Source organism: Engystomops pustulosus, chromosome 8 (genome assembly GCF_040894005.1).
Source record: "Engystomops pustulosus chromosome 8, aEngPut4.maternal, whole genome shotgun sequence".
Lineage (NCBI taxonomy): Eukaryota > Metazoa > Chordata > Amphibia > Anura > Leptodactylidae > Engystomops > Engystomops pustulosus.
In genome coordinates, this window is record NC_092418.1 from 113,307,295 (window position 1) to 113,327,311 (window position 20,017).

Sequence of the window (20,017 nt, forward strand, 5' to 3'; positions counted from 1 at the left end):
ACCGAAGCTTGGGAGGGGGGCGGGGGGCAGGAAGCGGCTCTGATTAAACGCTCGATACATCTAAAGAGGAGGAAGAAAATCTATAAGCTGTACATAGCGAAGCAGAAAGCACCTGGAGACCAGCGATAAAGACCCCGAAGAGGAGCCCAGCCACTTCATCTACTGCACCGCAACCCCCAACACAATGACAGCCCCCCCCCCCTCCCCAGGAGCGGAAAGTACAAGAGGTCATGTGACCCCGGAATACATATAGATCATCCATATAGAGGGCGGAGGAGGAGGAACCATACAGAGATTACATTGTTACCTGCAACAATTGCTTCTCCCAACATGAAATAATAACATCTTATTAACCAGCGTCATATCTCCCTGATTATCATCACCTTAATATACAACACAGCGAAGGAGCAGGGAGCGCACAATACTATTAGACAGGGGCAGTATTATAGTAGTTATATTCTTGTACATAGGGGGCAGTATTATAGTAGTTATATTCCTGTACATAGGGGCAGTATTATAGTAGTTATATTCTTGTACATAGGGAGCAGTATTATAGTAGTTATATTCTTGTACATAGGGGGGCAGTATTATAGTAGTTATATTCCTGTACATAGGGGGCAGTATTATAGTAGTTATATTCTTGTACATAGGGGGCAGTATTATAGTAGTTATATTCTTGTACATAGGGGGCAGTATTATAGTAGTTATATTCTTGTACATAGGGGGCAGTATTATAGTAGTTATATTCTTGTACATAGGGGGCAGTATTATAGTAGATATATTCCTGTACATAGGGGGCAGTATTATAGTAGTTATATTCCTGTACATAGGGGGCAGTATTATAGTAGTTATATTCTTGTACATAGGGGGCAGTATTATAGTAGTTATATTCTTGTACATAGGGGGCAGTATTATAGTAGTTATATTCTTGTACATAGGGGGCAGTATTATAGTAGATATATTCCTGTACATAGGGGGCAGTATTATAGTAGTTATATTCCTGTACATAGGGGGCAGTATTATAGTAGTTATATTCCTGTACATAGGGGGCAGTATTATAGTAGTTATATTCCTGTACATAGGGAGCAGTATTATAGTAGTTATATTCTTGTACATAGGAGGCAGTATTATAGTAGTTATATTCCTGTACATAGGGGGCAGTATTATAGTAGTTATATTCCTGTACATAGGGGGCAGTATTATAGTAGTTATATTCCTGTACATAGGGGGCAGTATTATAGTAGTTATATTCCTGTACATAGGGGGCAGTATTATAGTAGTTATATTCCTGTACATAGGGGGCAGTATTATAGTAGTTATATCCCTGTACATAGGGGGCAGTATTATAGTAGTTATATTCCTGTACATAGGGGGCAGTATTATAGTAGTTATATTCCGGTACATAGGGGGCAGTATTATAGTAGTTATATTCCTGTACATAGGGAGCAGTATTATAGTAGTTATATTCCTGTACATAGGGAGCAGTATTATAGTAGTTATATTCTTGTACATAGGGGGCAGTATTATAGTAGTTATATTCTTGTACATAGGGGGCAGTATTATAGTAGTTATATTCTTGTACATAGGGGGCAGTATTATAGTAGTTATATTCCTGTACATAGGGGGCAGTATTATAGTAGTTATATTCCTGTACATAGGGGGCAGTATTATAGTAGTTATATTCCGGTACATAGGGGGCAGTATTATAGTAGTTATATTCCTGTACATAGGGAGCAGTATTATAGTAGTTATATTCCTGTACATAGGGAGCAGTATTATAGTAGTTATATTCTTGTACATAGGGGGCAGTATTATAGTAGTTATATTCCTGTACATAGGGGGCAGTATTATAGTAGTTATATTCCTGTACATAGGGGGCAGTATTATAGTAGTTATATTCCGGTACATAGGGGGCAGTATTATAGTAGTTATATTCCTGTACATAGGGAGCAGTATTATAGTAGTTATATTCCTGTACATAGGGAGCAGTATTATAGTAGTTATATTCTTGTACATAGGGGGCAGTATTATAGTAGTTATATTCTTGTACATAGGGGGCAGTATTATAGTAGTTATATTCTTGTACATAGGGGGCAGTATTATAGTAGATATATTCCTGTACATAGGGGGCAGTATTATAGTAGTTATATTCTTGTAAATAGGGGGCAGTATTATAGTAGTTATATTCCTGTACATAGGGAGCAGTATTATAGTAGTTATATTCTTGTACATAGGAGGCAGTATTATAGTAGTTATATTCCTGTACATAGGGGGCAGTATTATAGTAGTTATATTCTTGTACATAGGAGGCAGTATTATAGTAGTTATATTCCTGTACATAGGGGGCAGTATTATAGTAGTTATATTCTTGTACATAGGGAGCAGTATTACAGTAGTTATATTCTTGTACATAGGGAGCAGTATTATAGTAGTTATATTCTTGTACATAGGGAGCAGTATTATAGTAGTTATATTCTTGTACATAGGGGGCAGTATTGTAGTAGTTATATTCTTGTACATAAGGGGCAGTATTATAGTAGTTATATTCTTGTACATAGGGGGCAGTATTATAGTTGTTATATTCCTGTACATAGGGTGCAGTATTATAGTAGTTATATTCCTGTACATAGGGGGCAGTATTATAGTAGTTATATCCTTGTACATAGGGGGCAGTATTATAGTAGTTATATTCCTGTACATAGGGGGCAGTATTATAGTAGTTATATTCCTGTACATAGGGGCAGTATTATAGTAGTTATATTCCTGTACATAGGGGGCAGTATTATAGTAGTTATATTCTTGTACAAAGGGGGCAGTATTATAGTAGTTATATCCCTGTACATAGGGGGCAGTATTATAGTAGTTATATTCCTGTACATAGGGGCAGTATTATAGTAGTTATATCCCTGTACATAGGGGCAGTATTATAGTAGTTATATTCTTGTACATAGGGGGCAGTATTATAGTAGTTATATTCCTGTACATAGGGGGCAGTATTATAGTAGTTATATTCTTGTACATAGGGGGGCAGTATTATAGTAGTTATATTCTTGTACATAGGGAGCAGTATTATAGTAGTTATATTCCTGTACATAGGGGGCAGTATTACAGTAGTTATATTCTTGTACATAGGGGGCAGTATTACAGTAGTTATATTCCTGTACATAGGGGGCAGTATTATAGTAGTTATATTCTTGTACATAGGGGGGCAGTATTATAGTAGTTATATTCTTGTACATAGGGAGCAGTATTATAGTAGTTATATTCCTGTACATAGTGGGCAGTATTATAGTAGTTATATTCTTGTACATAGGGGGCAGTATTATAGTAGTTATATTCTTGTACATAGGGGTAGTATAAAAGTAGTTATATTCCTGTACATAGGGGCAGTATTATAGTAGTTATATCCCTGTACATAGGGGGCAGTATTATAGTAGTTATATTCCTGTACATAGGGGCAGTATTATAGTAGTTATATCCCTGTACATAGGGGCAGTATTATAGTAGTTATATTCCTGTAAATAGGGGGCAGTATTATAGTAGTTATATTCCTGTACATAGGGGGCAGTATTATAGTAGTTATATTCTTGTACATAGGGGGCAGTATTATAGTAGTTATATTCCTGTACATAGGGGGCAGTATTATAGTAGTTATATTCTTGTACATAGGGGCAGTATTATAGTAGTTATATTCTTGTACATAGGGGGCAGTATTATAGTAGTTATATTCCTGTACATAGGGGCAGTATTATAGTAGTTATATTCCTGTACATAGGGGGCAGTATTATAGTAGTTATATTCTTGTACATAGGGGGCAGTATTATAGTAGTTATATTCCTGTACATAGGGGGCAGTATTATAGTAGTTATATTCCTGTACATAGGGGGCAGTATTATAGTAGTTATATTCCTGTACATAGGGGGCAGTATTATAGTAGTTATATTCCTGTACATAGGGGGCAGTATTATAGTAGTTATATTCTTGTACATAGGGGGCAGTATTATAGTAGTTATATTCTTGTACATAGGGGGCAGTATTATAGAAGTTATATTCTTGTACATAGGGGCAGTATTATAGTAGTTATATTCTTGTACATAGGGGGCAGTATTATAGTAGTTATATTCTTGTACATAGGGGGCAGTATTATAGAAGTTATATTCTTGTACATAGGGGCAGTATTATAGTAGTTATATTCTTGTACATAGGGGCAGTATTATAGTAGTTATATACTTGTACATAGGGGGCAGTATTATAGTAGTTATATTCTTGTACATAGGGGGCAGTATTATAGTAGTTATATTCTTGTACATAGGGGCAGTATTATAGTAGTTATATTCTTGTACATAGGGGGCAGTATTATAGTAGTTATATTCCTGTACATAGGGGGCAGTATTATAGTAGTTATAGTCTTGCACATAGGAGGCAGTATTATAGTAGTTATATTCTTGTACATAGGGGCCAGTATTATAGTAGTTATATTCTTGTACATAGGGGGCAGTATTATAGTAGTTATATTCCTGTACATAGGGGGCAGTATTATAGTAGTTATATTCCTGTACATAGGGGGCAGTATTATAGTAGTTATATTCCTGTACATAGGGGGCAGTATTATAGTAGTTATATTCTTGTATATTCTTGTAGTAGCTATAGGATCTGGTCTAGTAAATATATTGAAGTCTACTTAGTATTTTAGGAGAAGGACTACATAAGACTGTGACAACCAGTCTCTGAGACACGTGATAAGTGCAGGTATTCCCTGTATACAGAATAAGGGTAAGTTATGAAGGTGATTCTCCCCAGAGATGCTTGTAGACTCTAGTACAGAGCCCCCCGGCTGCAGGACAGGGTCAGGCTTCTAAATGTGGATATTGATTGGTCCTAGGAGGGAGGACAGACATGGGTCAACTATTACTGCAGATTAATAGGATGAAAGACAAACACAATGTGTACGGCTTCTCCGGCTTCTCTCCAGAAGGAATCATTAGCGCCTGGAAAGACGCTGACATTTAGAGCGGATGAGGAGCCGGAGGGACGGAACTGAAGACGGGGCGCAATAAGCATTTATAGTGGGTCCCACGATGGGACGGGGGGGGGGGGGGGGGGGGGAGTATTGACTCTTTCCATTACCTGCAGCTTATTGCTCTCCCCAAGGTAAAATCCTGACGGGCTGTGAAGGTAACGATTTTACCGCGACGTGATGGATGAATTTACATGGAGACGGAGTCTAAGGATGAAGCGTGAAGACTGGGAGAAGAGTAAGGACCAGAGATGATTACAGAGGGAGAATATTACAAGGTATTACTGATCCGCAGCACCAGTGACCAGAAGAGCTTACACTCTACAACACAGAAGGGCTCCGCCATGCACCCGTACAGCTTCCTGCTTCATGCCATATGATGTCACATAGAAGCTGATTGGTCATGGTGGTGAACAGCGCTCCCTTAAAGGGGTTTTCTACTTTAAGAAAGTAATTCGTATTATTTGTGAAATGAAATATAATACAATTTTCCAATATATTTTCTGTATCAATTCTTCACGGTTTTCTAGATTTTTGCCTGCTGACATCCCACAGGAGGCTTCATTGTTTACTGTGGATAAACACCGGTCTCTGGTCATGTGATGTCACACAGGTGCACGGCTCATTATGTCCCCGGTCATGTGATGTCACACAGGTGCACGGCTCATTATGTCCCCGGTCATGTGATGTCACACAGGTACACGGCTCATTATGTCCCCGGTCATGTGATGTCGTATTGGTGCGCATTTCGTTATGTCCCTGGTCATGAGATGTCACACAGGTGCACGGCTCGTTATGTCCCTGGTCATGAGATGTCACACAGGTGCACGGCTCGTTATGTCCCTGGTCATGTGATGTCACACAGGTGCACAGCTTATTATGTCCATGGTCATGTGATGTCACACGGGTGCACGGCTCGTTATATCCCTGGTCATTTGATGTTACACAGGTGCAAGGTTCATTATATCCCCGGGCATGTGATGTCACACAGGTGCACAGCCCATTATATCCCTGGTCGTGTGATGTCACACAGGTGCACAGCTCGTTATATCCCTGGTCGTGTGATGTCACACAGGTGTGCGGCTCGTTATATCCCTGGTCGTGTGATGTCACACAGGTGCACGGCTCGTTATATCCCTGGTCGTGTGATGTCACACAAGACCACAGCTCGTTACATCCCTGTTCATGTGATGTCACACAGGTGCATGGCTCATTATATCCCTGTTCATGTGATGTCACACAGGTGCACGGCTCGTTACATCCATGGTCGTGTGATGTCACACAGGTGCACGGCTCGTTATGTCCCCGGTCATGTGATGTCACACAGGTACAAGGCTCATTATATCCCTGTTCATGTGATGTCACACAGGTGCACGGCTCGTTACATCCCTGTTCATGTGATGTCACACAGGTGCACGGCTCATTATATCCCTGTTCATGTGATGTCACACAGGTGCACGGCTCATTACATCCATGGTCATGTGATGTCACACAGGTGCACGGCTCGTTACATCCATGGTCATGTGATGTCACACAGGTGCACGGCTCATTTTATCCCTGGTCATGTGATGTCACACAGGTGCACGGCTCGTTACATCCATGGTCATGTGAAATCACACAGGTGCACGGCTCATTATATCCCTGGTCATGTGATGTCACACAGGTGCACGGCTCATTATATCCCTGGTCATGTGATGTCACACAGGTGCACGGCTCGTTATATCCCTGGTCATGTGATGTCACACAGGTGCACGGCTCGTTATATCCCTAGGCCAGTGAATTGTCACATGCAGGAAAGCCACCATTGGAGTCATATTGGGGGGAGGCTTTAGAAGTTATATACGTTTTTGCATATAATAATGTAATAAATCCTGGCTTGCAATTCCCGGAAAGGAATAAGGACAGGACAGTGAAGTGCAGGAGACAGGACAGACTGTCCCTTTAATTAAAGGGCTGTAGATGGACCACGATCATGACGAGTGACGGAGCGGCTCCCAGCAATGTCACCTATATCACCGCTCTCAGGGAAGTCTCTTGTATCCGGTTATAATTGCCGGAGCCGGAGTGAGAAATTAAGGGGGGGGGGGGAATGTTGTGGCTCTGCAGACACCGCGGCGCTCCATATACTGAGCCCCCTGCAAACACAGCGGTAGATTAATATTCATGGCGGGGGCCGCGCTGCACCAACACATTGTTATACTAAGTAAAGACAAGTCTGTGAGGCAGAGATGGAAGTCGCCTCGTAATAAACATATATAAAGGCTCCGGATCAGACGGAGCGCCGGGCGTCACCTAAGGGCCTATTTGTGGGCTCAGAAGTTGTACATTGGGGTTTTCGTGCCTTGGGTGATGAATATTATAATGTGTAAAACGTAGAGGAGACTCAGGAACTGGGTTGTAGAAGATTAGGAAACAAAAGCGCCCCTGGTGCCTAATGGACGTGCCAGGTACTGCAGGTTTACCCTCTTTACCCAATTCACACCTAACAGATAACAGTGGTAATATTCTTATACTTGTTTTAGTTGTCCAGGACTTCCTTCCTTCTAAAAATTAATGATAAGAATTATGCTAATGAGCCCGAATGGCTCCTGGGGGTGTAACCTGTGCCCCTCCATGTTGCAGCTTCACAGACTGTTACCCTGACTCACCCCTGTTTCCACAGCACTTCCCCCTTCCTCTGTCTGCTGTTATCATATACAGTGGGAGTGTCCTGCCCAGAGTAACAGCCTGCAATTCTGCAGCACAGAGGGGCTCTGGTAACACACCCAGAGCCTTCTATGGTAAATTTACATAATTTTAAAAGTTGATTGCTGACGTAAGAAGATTACCACAGTCACGGTGCTTGGATCTAGGAGTTAGTGCCCCTGGTTCATCACGCTTCATTTTCATGTTAGATTTCCTTTAAATATGTATGAAAATATACGGCAAGCAATGTTGCATATTTTTTTAAAATTTACTATCACTTTTTCTCTTTAGGGTACTGAAAGGGGATTTGCATAGATAGCATATGTCTTAAATACCTGAAGGAGGTCAAATGTAGAGGGGACAGGGTCCAAGTGCATTATCTGTACACATCCGCTGGAGCTAAGAGAAGGTTTCTATCTAACCCAAAGTGCTTTATAGACATCCCTACTGGTCTGTATTTCTCCATAACAGTCTATAGGATCCTGCAGCTGCTTGTGGTGAGTGTTATACAGCAGATTCTCCTTTCTGTGTGCAGTGTATGGGAGACATCCCAGCATCTAGTCTCCAGGCACCGGCTCTGAGGATTAAAGGCAGAGGCTGCCGAGGGGAAAACTGCTAAACATTACAGAATACAAGCTATTTAACCCCAAAAAATTGTGTTGCCCCTATACATCACAACAAATTATCCAATGAAGTGTCATGAAAGTACAGAAAATTGTTAAAAAAAACTTTATTTGGCTAATTACTGTGGACATTTGTAAATCCTAAACCCTATATGCACCCCCCCCCCACAAAAAAAAAAAATGTCACGGGCAGACACCCAATGTATATATATATATTTATGGATCAGAGCATATGAGGACACGTCAGTCCTAAGGTGGAGGAGGTGCAGGGGCAGCGCAGCTGTGGAGGCCGTACAGCAAGTATTACACTCCGTGGGGCTCCGCTAATAGCAAATAGAGCAGCTTTTGGTTTTCGGGGTGAGCTTTAAATAGGGCCTGATTGCATCTCCCCTGGTGCCCTGCGGCTGTAGAGTACACCGCACAGCAGAGAGGAACCGCTACTACATCTGCAGGGACAAGAGTCTACTAAGTTCTAGGGGAGAAGTAAATAAGCGCTCGCAGGGTTTTACTCTGCGAGTGCAGGAGTCAGAAGGGGATTTTATAACATTTACAGAGAAACTAAAAACTGCATCGAATCTTAAAGTGAACCTGTCACCAGGAATGTCATTTTTTAGCCTATGCTTTGCTGGTTTCAGTACTTTATAGAAGTTTATTTCACATTACCTGGCTCCCTGCCAGCAGCATGTGGTGAGTCCTAGGGGAGGGGCAGCTGCAGTCTGTGTCTGATTATACGCTCTTCTTTTCCTCCACACCATCCCCCTCCCTCCCGCGCCTGCTCTAAGCACATGACAGGAAGTGGGGAGGGAGCTGCATTATTTGGCATTGGATAGAACATGATCATTCCAAAATCTCCTGAGAACCGAGACCCTTTTTGGCGAGAGGGAATCCCCATCAAAGGATGTGTCTCCAGAATAGCGCCATTCCTTAGTTCATAGCTGGTAAGTTTAACTTACCTTATTTTTCAGATTATAAGACACTCCTGAGATGTTGTCAAGCAAAAAAGGAAACACATATTCGACATGTATTCAAAATCCCCATTAAAACAAAAAAAGACATAAAAAAAAAGACAGACATGCAGAAGCTCATTACACCTGCATTGCCTTTCTAAGCGTTTGCATTACAATATGATTGTTTGTTATAACTTGCCTTGCATCCTGACAGAATCCTCTGTGTAGTCCCAGGGGTTGGGCTTTGGTTTAAATGCATTTCAAATAACAACATATGACTTGTCTGTGCTGCAGACTCCTCAGCTCTCAGCCCCCACCTGTGTGCTCCTGTGCAGCTCCTATACAGCTCCTGCCTCACAGAGCTCTCAGCTTAGTGAGATGACATCAGTGGGGAGAGGGAGGAGCTGTAAGGAGCGCAAAGGTGGGGGCTGAGAGCTGAGGAGTCTCACGCAGAAACAAGTCACATATTGTTAATTGAAATGCATCCAAACTAAAGCCCAACCCCTGGGACTACACAGAGGATTCTGTCAGGGTGCAAGGTGAATTATAACACACAATTATATTGTAATGCAAATGCTTATAAAAGGCAGTGAGGTAGATTTTGCACTGCAGGTGTGATGGGCTCCTGCATGTCTGTCTTTAGTGTACATGAGGACCCTGGTGACAGGTATCTTCAGCTACTTGTGTCTGCTAGATGTGGACGGCATCTTTAATCCAAATGCAAAACAAATTTATGTTGCCGTGTGTCTGTGTCGGGTTTCTGCCCGTTTTTAATAGGTGACATTACTGCTCCGCTGCTTAATGCATTTCAAGCTGACTAAAAAAAAATCTTTACATTAAACATTTCCCAGTCGGCGCCATCAGAAAGTGAAATCATCGGCCTATAATTCCAGCACTTACACAAGAAGCTGCTGTCACATTACAACAAACAGATCAAATAAATGATTTTGCATAATGGCTAAAACCAATTACAAGCGGCAAGGCTGAGACTATCCAACACCGACATACAAAGAGAGTCAACAATGCTGAAAACAACATCTCAGAAGAAACTGCTAATTATCTGGAAGAAGAACATTTCCGGGAAGAAAAAAAGGTGCAATGTTACATCCTGTATAATAATCCAGAGCTGCACTCACTATTCTGCTGCTGGTGCAGTCACTGTGTACATACATGACATTACTTATCCTGTACTGATCCTGAGTTACATCCTGTATTATACCCCAGAGCTGCACTCACTATTCTGCTGCTGGTGCAGTCACTGTACATACATGACATTACTTATCCTGTACTGATCCTGAGTTACATCCTGTATTATACTCCAGAGCTGCACTCACTATTCTGCTGCTGGTGCAGTCACTGTGTACATACATGACATTACTTATCCTGTACTGATCCTGAGTTACATCCTGTATTATACCCCAGAGCTGCACTCACTATTCTGCTGCTGGTGCAGTCACTGTACATACATGACATTACTTATCCTGTACTGATCCTGAGTTACATCCTGTATTATACTCCAGAGCTGCACTCACTATTCTGCTGCTGGTGCAGTCACTGTGTACATACATGACATTACTTATCCTGTACTGATCCTGAGTTACATCCTGTATTATACTCCAGAGCTGCACTTACTATTCTGCTGCTGGTGCAGTCACTGTACATACATGACATTACTTATCCTGTACTGATCCTGAGTTACATCCTGTATTATACTCCAGAGCTGCACTCACTATTCTGCTGCTGGAGCAGTCACTGTGTACATACATGACATTACTTATCCTGTACTGATCCTGAGTTACATCCTGTATAATACTCCAGAGCTGCACTCACTATTCTGCTGCAGGTGCAGTCACTGTGTACATACATGACATTACTTATCCTGTACTGATCCTGAGTTACATGCTGTATTATACCCCAGAGCTGCACTCACTATTCTGCTGCTGGTGCAGTCACTGTGTACATACATGACATTACTTATCCTGTACTGATCCTGAGTTACATCCTGTATTATACTCCAGAGCTGCACTCACTATTCTGCTGCGGGAGCAGTCACTGTGTACATACATGACATTACTTATCCTGTACTGATCCTGAGTTACATCCTGTATTATACTCCAGAGCTGCACTCACTATTCTGCTGCTGGTGCAGTCACTGTGTACATACATGACATTACTTATCCTGTACTGATCCCGAGTTACATCCTGTATTATACTCCAGAGCTGCACTCACTATTCTGCTGCTGGTGCAGTCACTGTACATACATGACATTACTTATCCTGTACTGATCCTGAGTTACATCCTGTATTATACTCCAGAGCTGCACTCACTATTCTGCTGCTGGTGCAGTCACTGTGTACATACATGACATTACTTATCCTGTACTGATCCTGAGTTACATCCTGTATTATACTCCAGAGCTGCACTTACTATTCTGCTGCTGGTGCAGTCACTGTACATACATGACATTACTTATCCTGTACTGATCCTGAGTTACATCCTGTATTATACCCCAGAGCTGCACTCACTATTCTGCTGCTGGTGCAGTCACTGTGTACATACATGACATTACTTATCCTGTACTGATTCTGAGTTACATCCTGTATTATACTCCAGAGCTGCACTCACTATTCTGCTGCTGGTGCAGTCACTGTGTACATACATGACATTACTTATCCTGTACTGATCCTGAGTTACATCCTGTATTATACCCCAGAGCTGCACTCACTATTCTGCTGCTGGTGCAGTCACTGTGTACATACATGACATTACTTATCCTGTAATGATCCTGAGTTACATCCTGCATTATACTCCAGAGCTGCACTCACTATTCTGCAGCTGGTGCAGTCACTGTGTACATACATGACATTACTTATCCTGTACTGATCCTGAGTTACATCCTGTATTATACCCCAGAGCTGCACTCACTATTCTGCTGCTGGTGCAGTCACTGTGTACATACATGACATTACTTATCCTGTAATGATCCTGAGTTACATCCTGTATTATACTCCAGAGCTGCACTCACTATTCTGCTGCTGGTGCAGTCACTGTGCACATACATGACATTACTTATCCTGTACTGATCCTGAGTTACATCCTGTATTATACCGCAGAGCTACACTCACTATTCTGCTGCTGGTGCAGTCACTGTGTACATACATGGCATTACTTATCCTGTACTGATCCTGAGTTACATCCTGTATTATACTCCAGAGCTGCACTCACTATTCTGCTGCTGGTGCAGTCACTGTGTACATACATGACATTACTTATCCTGTACTGATCCTGAGTTACATCCTGTATTATACCCCAGAGCTGCACTCACTATTCTGCTGCTGGTGCAGTCACTGTGTACATACATGACATTACTTATCCTGTACTGATCCTGAGTTACATCCTGTATTATACCCCAGAGCTGCACTCACTATTCTGCTGCTGGTGCAGTCACTGTGTACATACATGACATTACTTATCCTGTACTGATCCTGAGTTACATCCTGTATTATACTTCAGAGCTGCACTCACTATTCTGCTGGTGGTGCAATCACTGTGTACATACATGACATTACTTATCCTGTACTGATCCTGAGTTACATCCTGTATTATACTTCAGAGCTGCACTCACTATTCTGCTGGTGGTGCAATCACTGTGTACATACATGACATTACTTATCCTGTACTGATCCTGAGTTACATCCTGTATTATACCCCAGAGCTGCACTCACTATTCTGCTTGCCGAGTTGCCCCCTTTTTCTCTGGTGGATTTTCAATAGACTTGCAGCTCGGCTTCCAGGATGTTACATAACACATAAATAACAGCTTTGTTAGTGATTGTTTATAGAGGCGTCTGTAAGTGGGCGCCGACTCTTCAAGAAAGTTTCCTTTTGTCTCCTAAGTGTGAGACGACTGTATTTAATACACAATGCAGGCATCACAATAGGATGTGCAATGTCACATCAGCGGCGCCTCCAGCGATATAATGGAAGCGCTCAGACAGTATAGTGGTTTTATGCTGTGGATAATATACTGTGCACACACACACAGCGCTTCAATAGGGGCCCGAAAAAGTCTGCTTAATTAATAATTAGTAACAAGGTCTCCTGTCATTCACCGAGAATAATGGATCCGGAGATCAGAGATTTCAATGAAAACCTCTTAAGTCTGCACCGAGAGAAAGACGCAGATTATCAGAAAGGTTCGTTAGAGGAAACGTAGAAACTTACACAATCAATTGTTCAATGCCGGATAAGCCAAAATCTTCTAAAATAGAAGCAAAACCTTCAAGGGAGACTCCCTCTATTACTGACCCCCTTCATGATAGGTGGATATCTGCTTATAGATATCCCTTAAAGGGTATGTCCTAAATGGATAATCCTGCGTCTACACCCAACTGATGGCGTACATCTGAGATCTCAGAACTTCCGTAGAAATTGATGTAAGGAGCGGCACATGCACCAGCACAATGGCAAAAATAGACAATGCTTGGAGTACAGTATCAGGCTGGTGGGGCATCAGCGCTCAGCACTCCCCCTGATCAGCTAATGATAGCCACAGCATCTTCAGTGCCAAGTGTAGCGCCATATATTCCATGGTGGCTGAGTTTGGCATTGCAGCTTAGCTCCAATCAATTAAAGGGAACCTACCACCACAATTCTAGCTATAAAGGTAGATCGGTGGGTAGGTTGGATGTATGGGACGTGAGGATAGCCCTTTTTAGAGCTAATCCTCACGTCCCCGCTATTATTTTTTGAAATCTTTAATACCCTAATATGTAAATATTGTAAAGCGGCTACTGGGGCGTGGAGTAGCCGGACCTGAGGCTACACGTCGCAGCTATGCCACGCCTCAGTAGCCTCTTTTCTCCTCCTACCCTGAGATCTTCGGCGCGCAGCTCCTCGTAGTTGTGCACCTTCGTCCGAGAAGCCGGAGTTCTGCGCATGCTCAGTAGCTGCGGCTCCAGAGCTGTGGCTGCACAGCCGCGGACGTGTTCTGCGCATGCACAGAACGCCGGATACTCGGACGAAGGCGCACAGCTACGAGGAGCTGCGCGCCGAAGATCTCAAGTTAGGAGGAGAAAAGAGGCTACTGGGGCGTGGAGTAGCCGCGACGTGTAGCCTCAGGTCCGGCTACTCCACACCCCAGTAGCAGCTTTACAAAATGTACATATTAGGGCAATAAAGATGGCGGGGACGTCATGGTGGTAAGTTCCCTTTAATGGGACTGAGCTACAAACAGGAAGGACATGTGCCTGACCATTGTAGGCTTCAGGTGTTGGATTGATACTTATCATAAGGATAGGTAATCATTATTACTATTCTGCTACACCCTTTTAGCATAGGTAGAACGGATATCACTTCTATTAGATATCTATGGCATGTCTGGTAAATTGATGCCCTAAAAAGGGTTTTTCCACAAAAGAAAATTCTGACATTTCATTCCCTTCGTGATGTCAACACAATAAAGATCATTTTAACCCCTTACTTTACAATTTTACTCAGTTTTTTTGCTGTTTTAGCTCACTGAGTGATGGTCAGTGTAAGATCCCAGAGTGTGGGTGGGGACTCTCTAAGCAGACACTTCATGATCCCTCTAGTCCTATTGGGTGACAATGTGGTTACATTATCAGGGTACAGGTGTATATACACTTTTATCTGGCTTCTGACATTGTACTAACACACTGACACATAGAAAGATGAGACAGATCCGAGATGCATGAGATTACACATAGGCTGAGAGACAGAGGCTTTTACACTGTTACACTATCAGCCCTGCTACATCTCACAGATCTGTGCCTGACTCCCCCTTCCCCCTGATCACTTATCTCCTTGTAGTTTGCAGCTTCTCCTGTCAGGAAGTGATCAGTGAGAGTCTCTGAGCTCCATGCAGGGGGCGGGGCTACAGGCTCAGAGCAGAAAGAGACAGAAATCTCAGCATCTCACACAGAAATCCAAGATGGCGCTCGACCCCAAGTCAGAAATTACAGGGTTGTGTCTAGGGGAAACTGAAATTGTGTACAGCATGACTGATAGAGACATATTGGACCTGTCTTAGTGGGAATACCCCTTTAATATCTTTACCAGGTGGTAGTGCACTTTGTAGCAGCTCTCCAGTTGTGTCCCACATTGATAACCCCCATATCAGGGATAGGCTAATTGACACAACCCATATTAGCCCCTAATTTTAACCCTATTAATCTTTACTGGATCACATTAGCATAAGAGATACCTGCTCTGACGTGTAACCCCCTAATCCATAGTGATATCAGGCAGCAGAGGTATTACCTGTGTGATAGGGATATACAGCGGCTCTCTGGTGTGCAGTAGGGTCAGGTTTCCAGACTGGTGTAAGCGTCCATCAGGTTTCAGCGCCTCCTTCACCTCCTCTTTGGCCGACTTCTTCTGCGCGTCCTGTCCGCTTTCCTTCAATTCCTCGGTGTCGCTGTGACACTCAAAAAACTCCTCCTCGCTGTCACTCCACGAGTCCCAGGACTTGCCCACATCGTACTTATGTTTCTCGGACTCGGCAGTGGAATCGCTCGCTGCCTTATTCAGGACTGAATCGGTGGAGTCGGGAGCGTTGGCCTTTTTACCATCGTCTCTCGATTTCTTCCTCTCGATACAGCAGTTCAGCATCTGAGGGAGGGAAGGTAACATTTACATGTCCCGTTATCTCACAGACGCATCTGAGGTCCAACACCATGAGATGCAGAACACGTACCTGGAGCTTCTGGTGGAGTAAGCAGCACTTGAGATCAGGGGGTCCATTACTTAATCTAAAAAAACAGGGAAAGTGATAAGACCCTTAGGTCGGACATGTCGTATACCCCTCATAGGTTCAAGCAAGATCAGTGTCAAAATACAAAGGGGTTCTTCCAGATGGGGAAGTAAATCGTTATTATCTACCAATGCAAGCAAATTTTTGGCATCAAAAAATAAAAGGAAAAACCAAGTATTTTTCCTATAACTCTCTATATAAAAGTGCGACACAGTCCTATAAATTCACATTATAACAGACAAATAACCTGATATAATCCTCCTGTTCTCGCAAATTCTGTTCTCAAAATTATGTGATCCTGAATTTAATCGATTAACAAGAAGCAGAGAATTTACGGAAGTGCGACTGCAGGTTCAGACTACACTTAGATAGTTTGTTGTCTGTTACTATGGAGATGCAAACAAACATTGTAGAGGATAATTTGATATGTTCAGCGTTTACGGCCACATGTACGTCCCCATAGACAGCAATAGCGGCACGGCGGGGATTCGGTGCCACACGTGTGTCGCTGATTCGGGCCGCACACGGCAAAAAGATAGAGCATGCTCTATCTTTCTGCGAGTGTGCGTCCGTGAGCCGCTATTCTCTATGGAGGGAGGAGGGGTCACCTCCTCCTCCTCCTCTCCAGCACACGGCGGGCATACCGCGTGTGAATGTACCCTTACCTATAGCCCCCGGAGTTGTGTTCTGCTGCGAGTATTCACAGCTCCATAACTCCTAAACCTATAGCAGAACACAGAACACAGGTATGTTACATCAGATGATACTTAATATACGCATTTGGAACCCATGGATCAGTGCACAGGGTTCACCTACCGTTCAGAGGGCTCTGACTTTGTCCCCTTAAGGACATTAGTAGATTACAATACGTATGCTTGTTACCATTGTCACCTTTAGCGACCACCTATACTGTTCTTGTAGGAATTCCATTCTCAGGTTACTCCAGCCCTTTGCCCCCCTCTTTCCCCCATTCATTTGTTCAGTTTGCTTGATACAGTTGCAGACTATGTATCACTCTATAACTTCTATGAGACCCCCCTGCGAGGGGCAGATGTTATGCCATGACCAATTGTAAGTCCCTGTAATGCTTTTAATTCAATACAATCTTGTTGATACTAATATACGCACCCTGGGACCAGATAATTGTTCTCCCAGCGATAGCGCATCTCCAGCACAAACTCCTGCCACAAGTGCGCCACCCCTCGCACCCCTCCGTGGTAGAAGTTGACCATACAGAGACACAGCGCCAGCTTGTACGTCAGGCTGTCGGATGGGGCCGATTTCAGCTGGCTGTACAGGTTCTGCACACAGAGAGACAATTACACCAGACATACATAATTCAAGCACTTTACAATAATTTCAGCATTGTTGCATTACAAATGAGGTCGTCTAATGGCCAACAACAGATGGCTGGGAATATTCAAAATTTTAGAAACGCGCATCGGCGCAAAAAAATAAAAGAAACCAAAAAGAAACCTGCACCTCATTTAAAGCGACAGTCAGGAGATATTCCTAGAATTCATGCAGCATAAAATAACAGTGACACATAGCGTCACCCATGTGCCCATAACTTATTGTATTTTACTCATTTTTGGCTCCTTCCTTAATAGATATAACATGTCTCTAAGGAAGGGCAAGGGAGACGCACAAAATGTAATAACACACATAGTGATGTACTGTATGCCGAGAGGTGGTATATATAGTGCCATGCATGACAAATTTAATATAGCATTCACTGCACTGGTACATACTTCATAATACTCCAGAGCTGTACTCACTATTCTGCTGCTGGTGCATTCACTGTGTACATACATGACATTACTTATCCTGTACTGATCCTGAGTTACATCCTGTATTATACCCCAGAGCTGCACTCACTATTCTGCTGGTGCGGTCACTGTGTACATACATGACATTACTTATCCTGTACTGATCCTGAGTTACATCCTGTATTATACCCCAGAGCTGCACTCACTATTCTGCTGCTGGTGCAGTCACTGTGTACATACATGACATTACTTATCCTGTACTGATCCTGAGTTACATCCTGTATTATACCCCAGAGCTGCACTCACTATTCTGCTGCTGGTGCATTCACTGTGTACATACATGACATTACTTATCCTGTACTGATCCTGAGTTACATCCTGTATTATACCCCAGAGCTGCACTCACTATTCTGCTGGTGCGGTCACTGTGTACATACATGACATTACTTATCCTGTACTGATCCTGAGTTACATCCTGTATTATACCCCAGAGCTGCACTCACTATTCTGCTGCTGGTGCAGTCACTGTGTACATACATGACATTACTTATCCTGTACTGATCCTGAGTTACATCCTGTATTATACCCCAGAGCTGCACTCACTATTCTGCTGCTGGTGCATTCACTGTGTACATACATGACATTACTTATCCTGTACTGATCCTGAGTTACATCCTGTATTATACCCCAGAGCTGCACTCACTATTCTGCTGCTGGTGCATTCACTGTGTACATACATGACATTACTTATCCTGTACTGATCCTGAGTTACATCCTGTATTATACCCCAGAGCTGCACTCACTATTCTGCTGCTGGTGCAGTCACTGTATACATACATGACATTACTTATCCTGTACTGATCCTGAGTTACATCCTGTATTATACCCCAGAGCTGCACTCACTATTCTGCTGCTGGTGCAGTCACTGTGTACATACATGACATTACTTATCCTGTACTGATCCTGAGTTACATCCTGTATTATACCCCAGAGCTGCACTCACTATTCTGCTGCTGGTGCAGTCACTGTGTACATACATGACATTACTTATCCTGTACTGATCCTGAGTTACATCCTGTATTATACCCCAGAGCTGTACTCACTATTCTGCTGCTGGTGCAGTCACTGTGTACATACATGACATTACTTATCCTGTACTGATCCTGAGTTACATCCTATATTATACTCCAGAGCTGCACTCACTATTCTGCTGCTGGTGCATTCACTGTGTACATACATGACATTACTTATCCTGTACTGATCCTGAGTTACATCCTGTATTATACCCCAGAGCTGCACTCACTATTCTGCTGCTGGTGCAGTCACTGTGTACATACATGACATTACTTATCCTGCACTGATCCTGAGTTACATCCTGTATTATACCCCAGAGCTGCACTCACTATTCTGCTGCTGGTGCAGTCACTGTGTACATACATGACATTACTTATCCTGCACTGATCCTGAGTTACATCCTGTATTATACCCCAGAGCTGCACTCACTATTCTGCTGCTGGTGCAGTCACTGTGCACATACATGACATTACTTATCCTGTATTATACCCCAGAGCTGCACTCACTATTCTGCTGCTGGTGCAGCCACTGGGTACCTACATGACATTACTTATCCTGTACTGATCCTGAGTTACATCCTGTATTATACTCCAGAGCTTCACTCACTATTCTGCTGCTGGAGCAGTCACTGTGTACATACATGACATTACTTATCCTGTACTGATCCTGAGTTACATCCTGTATTATACCCCAGAGCTGCACTCACTATTCTGCTGGTGCAGTCACTGTGTACATACATGACATTACTTATCCTGTACTGATCCTGAGTTACATCCTGTATTATCCTCCAGAGCTGCACTCACTATTCTGCTGCTGGTGCAGTCACTGTGTACACACATGACATTACTTATCCTGTACTGATCCTGAGTTACATCCTGTATTATCCTCCAGAGCTGCACTCACTATTCTGCTGCTGGTGCAGTCACTGTGTACACACATGACATTACTTATCCTGTACTGATCCTGAGTTACATCCTGTATTATACTCCAGAGCTGCACTCACTATTCTGCTGCTGGTGCAGTCACTGTGTACATACATGGCATTACTTATCCTGTACTGATCCTGAGTTACATCCTGTATTATACTTCAGAGCTGCACTCACTATTCTGCTGGTGCAGTCACTGT

The 20,017-nt window shown here is 42.9% G+C and overlaps 1 protein-coding gene across 4 annotated transcripts in view; it reads right to left on the reverse strand.

Annotated features, from left to right (window-relative positions):
• The window catches only part of RAB3GAP1 (RAB3 GTPase activating protein catalytic subunit 1), a 92,499-nt gene that overhangs the window by 12,152 nt on the left and 60,330 nt on the right, over positions 1–20,017 (reverse strand). For all 4 annotated transcript variants that reach the window (XM_072122266.1, XM_072122269.1, XM_072122267.1 and 1 more), the window contains exons 15-17: positions 17,177–17,349; positions 15,992–16,046; positions 15,556–15,906 (exon numbers count right to left, since the gene is read on the reverse strand). In XM_072122266.1, coding sequence (XP_071978367.1) covers positions 15,556–15,906; positions 15,992–16,046; positions 17,177–17,349 — 579 coding nt within the window. The remainder of the gene's footprint in view (positions 1–15,555; positions 15,907–15,991; positions 16,047–17,176; positions 17,350–20,017) is intronic.